Here is a 5255-nt window from a genome sequence, read left to right on the forward strand (position 1 = left end):
TATATATAGAAATACAGTGCTTTTTGGTAACATCCAACAATGGCTTTTATGTCATGTTGCTTAGCAACAAAAGTATAATCTAATAATGTTGTTTGCCTATGTACTGAAAGTATAAAATTAAATATATATACAACAAAATTGGAAAAATATTTGTTAATTTGTTAATTCAAAGTCTCTGTTAATTAAAAAAGTTTGTTTTATTAAAAACACTGATGATATAACAGAAAATAGCTTAATTCAGAAATTATTTAAGTTTAAAATTGAATCGATATTTTTATTTTCATGATAAATTTTATGTACTTGGCTCTAGGCTAGGTGATTCCACACTATCTCTTAACTTTAGGCTTATTATGTCAACATTTACTACACTTATAAGGTTTCACAGTACACACATACACACACACACACACACCCCTCACAGCCCCCTTTCACCCCCATCACTAAAATCATAATGAGCAGACAGTAATCAAACTATTCAATCTGGATAAAGGCATTTTGGCTTTTATGACTCCTCGTATTTCAAGAAATCAAGGGTGACATGACTGGCTTTTATATAGGTTAGATTAATTAAAAAAGGCTTTGTATTCAATTCCTTTCAGTAACCAAAGGTTCTGATTGTAAACCTTATTTCATGTATTACTATTGGATGTGCTAATCAGTGTTTTATACTTTACTGACCCAGAAATTGAGTAATTCCCATTGATCAAGACAGCTCATCACCCTGCAATATAGCAATTATTCCTCACAGGTTGCTTTTACGATTACTGCATCCCAATGGCTTACCAGTAAGGCTGAGGGCTTATAACACTAAAAACTGGGGTTTGATATCTGTGGTGGACACCTCACAAATAGCCCATTTCTGTAGTGTGCTTAAAAACAAACAAACAAACCTATAATTACCTTGGGAATGAAATACAGTTGAGGATGCTGTTTAGCTTCTTAATATGGTTGTTTATTTGCCTTACTAACTTTATTATTAAATAATAAGTTTGTTATTGAATTTAACACTAAAACACTATTTTTAACAAGATTAAGTTATCTTTGTTGCATTAAGACACAGATAAAGGAGAAAGCCATCTGCAAGTAAAATAGTTTTTAATTGCTATTGATGTTTTTATAATATATTTTTTATTATCAACAATCTTTTTTCATTATTAGAAGATATATTTTTTCTACTTTCCTTTACATCAGATTCATTCTTAATCTAATATTTTTTTTAAGCAAAAATGTCTTCATAAATTATAAAATCATAATTTTATAAAATATCATAGTTTACATGAAAACTCTTTTTTATATAAAAACAACTGTAAAAATGAAAGTAGTCGTCTTTATGGAATTTATTGTGACATAAAGATTTAAAGTAGTTATCTAGATAAGTTATTTAAAATGTCCTATTAATTAGAGCTACATTTTCAATGTTAGAGCATATAAGTGTTAATAAATAATTCTGAAATACATAGGGATTTTAAAATTGTATTCTACATGTATGCTTCTGGGAAAATGGAATACATTTAGATTAAGTTACTGATGTTTATAAAATCTTAATATAGGTGTTTTTCTTGACATGTTCCACAATGAAGTACTGTAAGAGATATAAAAAAACTGGAAGATTTTCTTTAAAATCCAATGAAATATATTTTCTCTGAATTTATTTGCAATCATGGAATAAAAATAAATGTTCCTGTTAAATTAATCACTAGATATTGGTGAAGTTTTAAAATATTCGGTACTATATGCATACATTAACCATAGCATATTCATATATAGGAACAAGGATATTGAGGAGAAATCAGCTATTGAGGAAAACAATCATCCTTCAATTCAAGACCTAAAATTGGAGGAAATAGAAAAAACTTTTAAAGAAAAGGTGCTGTCATTGTGTTCTTCTTGGTTAAAAAATGATAATTAAGGCTTTCAAATAGCATTGATTTAATGATGTAAAATGTATTTCATATTTATATATGGATATATGCATTGTCAAATTACAAATACAAGTATTTTAGAGACCCATGCAAACCAATTTTTTATTATTTACTGTTTTATAGACACAGTTTTAAATAATTTTTATGTCATAAGTCACATAAATATCTTTCTTAAGTAAGTCACCAGTATGTTGCTAAAATTCTTCCTTTAATATTAAACTATAATGAAATTACCAATAAAAAAAGACCATTTATGGATTGATCTGTTGTAATTCTTTATTTTATTTGTATTTTTGAACTTAATTCATTTTATGGACAATAATCTGTGATTAGAGTTATAAGTAACATTCTCCATTTCTTATTCTTCCTTCAACAATCTGCTGTAGAATTTGAAATAGAAAAAAGGCCATGAGCAATTTGATCTAATCCTATTCTTTACTTCTATTCTGTCTTTAGTCTTATTAGCTTGACAAATGTGGCCTAACTGTTTCCAATATAGGTTATATGTAATTTCCTGACTTCTTTCTTCAACAATTTGATTTAAATTTGTCACAGAAAAATTGACTATTAATGGCTGGATTACAATGCTGATAAGTTTTGAGCAATATGACCTAACATCAAGATTATAGGTAGTTTTCTCTCCTTCTGAAATGTTCCTTAAATAGGGTAGCCATTAACCTGGAAAAGTGAAGGAGTTCGAAAAAGAGGTCCAACAAAAGTTGGAAAAAATTAAATATTTGTCCCCAAAACCAGTAAAAATTATGAAACCAACCCCTTTTTATTATATCTCAGACCTTGCAAGCTCTCACAAACCATGCTTAGATATGCTAATTATTGGTTACTTTAACATAATTTTGGTCAGTCTCTTGATGTTATTTTATTTAGTATTATTAATATGATTCTTATAATTAATGATGGATAAGATAAAATGTTTTTTAATAAATAAAGATTCAACATTTTACTGTCCATCATCCAGTTGCAATGCCCTTGTTTGAATGTATTTTTCTCTAGTACCATAGTCTAAAGTAAAATATGTCCTGAAGATTTTATTATGTATTTAATATGTATTAATTATGTAGAGTTATGAAGAAAAATTAAAATGTCAGTGACCACAGATGCATACTTGCAGGTCTGGAAAATCTGGTTGTCTCCTGGAAAGCCATAGAAAAACAGTGTTATGAAGTTTTAAATAAATAAGAATGTTAATGGCTTAATCTGTTCTCATTCTATACTTCCCTCATATCTTTAGGGAACAATATCTGCCACTGGGACAATAAATAATATTTTCTGTTGCTGAATTCTTTATCCTCTGCTGTGAAAATCATTTAATGGGCAAGTTTTTAATGGCTTAATTTATTTTTATTCTTTATTTCTTAATGTATTTGATCATGGTCAATTTTATGAAACATCTGGAACACCAGAGAAAAGCAAATCAAAGAAAAAGAAAAGTTTGTTTACAACAAACTTATACAGTATCTTGATCCCTTTTTGCTGTGGCAAAAAATACTTTTCAAACACTGTTCAACTTCAAAAATGTAAAATATAGATCTTACATAAAAGAAATATATTAATATCTTTTTAGAAACACACAACACATCTTACAAGTAGGCAAGGAAAATATTTGATAGGCTATTGAAACTAATTATAAAACTTTATATCAGATCAGAAACTCAGTTTATTGAAGCATTTTAGCTTGAAACATGTTTTTAGCCTGAAACATAGCTCAAGAGTTTTAATAAGCTACATTTTTGTACTGATGATTAATTTATTAGTTTCAACAGCCTTTTTACTATCATTTTACTATTCTATTTTATGCTTCCCTTCTTTTAGGTGCTCAAATAATCATAATACTTAGAAACGTATGCATGTGCATATACATACCAACCTTTTTATATCAAATATTTAAAAGCTTTAACTCCTGTATGTGAGATAACTGAAGACATATAAATGCTAAAATGTATTTTGTTATATTCATTAAACGTAAATGTTTCTCAATCTAGGTTTACAGTAACTCTGCTGCAATACAACAAGCATTTCAACTGAGAGATCCTTCAAATTCTGGTTACCTGAAAATAGAGGATTTTCATGCTGTTCTAAACTATTTTATTATGCCAATGTCTTCATCACTGTTTTTACAATTGTTGGAAAGGTAAAAGGTTAAGTTTGTTGATGTTTCCAGTATTTTTAGAAACATTTTTCAGGGTGCTGAATTAATGATTGAAGCATTTCATTTCAATATTTTGTCATAATTTTGATGTTGAGTTCATGAACTATAAACTATAGATAATATCTTTAAGTTCACTTTCATAGATTTTACTTTCAACCATATCAATTTACTGATATTTTCAGGCTAAAGGTACTTGATAAAGTGTCAGGATCAAAAATATCTTGGGTTAATTTCTCAAAAACCTTTTGTCAGTCACATTCTCCACAAAAAAGGATTGACAACCAGTCAACTGAAAATACAGTCAGGTGAGTAAATTTAGTTTGTGCATTTGGTATTTGATGTGCCTGTTTCAGTGTTATAAACACACACACATGCATTTCATTGATATTATTAAGTCTACTCAATAATTAAATTGTACTTGTGTAAGATATGTAGATTTGTTCTTACAAAACGTTTAATACATTTAATCAGATGCTATAAAGGTCTTCTAAGAATCATAACTGGTCTCCTTAATCACCATCAAAAAATCATATCAATAAACAAGTCACAGTTTTTAACACAAAAATAAATCCCCCTCTTTAAGATAATTCCAAAATAGATTAAGCTTCTGTATGATCCAATGACATACATACTTGGTCTCCTTTCTAGCCTTTTTCCAAGATTACACATTCAAATTTCTAGACAAAACTTACTGAAAATTTTGTCATATAATTGTTGGCCAAATTTTTTTCAGTCACCAGAATGAAGTTGACTCATGGCTACATTGAAATGGTTTCTTCTGGGTTTTCATGGAAACAAACCACACAGATGTCTTGGATATTTTAAGAAAATATTTTATTGAAGTCCCTGTTGAGCAACAGACCGGTAGAAATTTCACCCTTTATCCACCTTTGGGGTAAATAGAGAGAAAAGAATCAGATTATACTATCGAGGGGCACAGATCGAGGATATAACTGACAGAGCAGGAGATATAATATAGGGAGCTAGCAGGGATGCAGTTTTTGGGGTTCATATAGGGGCTAATGATTCTAGGGAAAGGTAGGTCAGAGGAGCTGATTAATAAGTACAAGGGGTTGATAAAGAATTAACTGTGGGGATGAAGTTGTAAGTAGGTCACTAGGGCTAAATGCTGGTCTTAGTTTAGTATGTAATGATGAGCAGATTGG

The 5255-nt window shown here is 29.1% G+C and overlaps 1 protein-coding gene across 3 annotated transcripts in view; it reads left to right on the forward strand.

The window, feature by feature from the left end:
- LOC111088393 (EF-hand calcium-binding domain-containing protein 6-like) overlaps positions 1–5255 on the forward strand; it is a 102559-nt gene that overhangs the window by 51553 nt on the left and 45751 nt on the right. For all 3 annotated transcript variants that reach the window (XM_022398409.1, XM_022398458.1, XM_022398508.1), the window contains exons 9-11: positions 1768–1867; positions 3923–4071; positions 4272–4394. In XM_022398409.1, coding sequence (XP_022254117.1) covers positions 1768–1867; positions 3923–4071; positions 4272–4394 — 372 coding nt within the window. The remainder of the gene's footprint in view (positions 1–1767; positions 1868–3922; positions 4072–4271; positions 4395–5255) is intronic.

Source organism: Limulus polyphemus, unplaced genomic scaffold, assembly GCF_000517525.1.
Source record: "Limulus polyphemus unplaced genomic scaffold, Limulus_polyphemus-2.1.2 Scaffold3, whole genome shotgun sequence".
Lineage (NCBI taxonomy): Eukaryota > Metazoa > Arthropoda > Merostomata > Xiphosura > Limulidae > Limulus > Limulus polyphemus.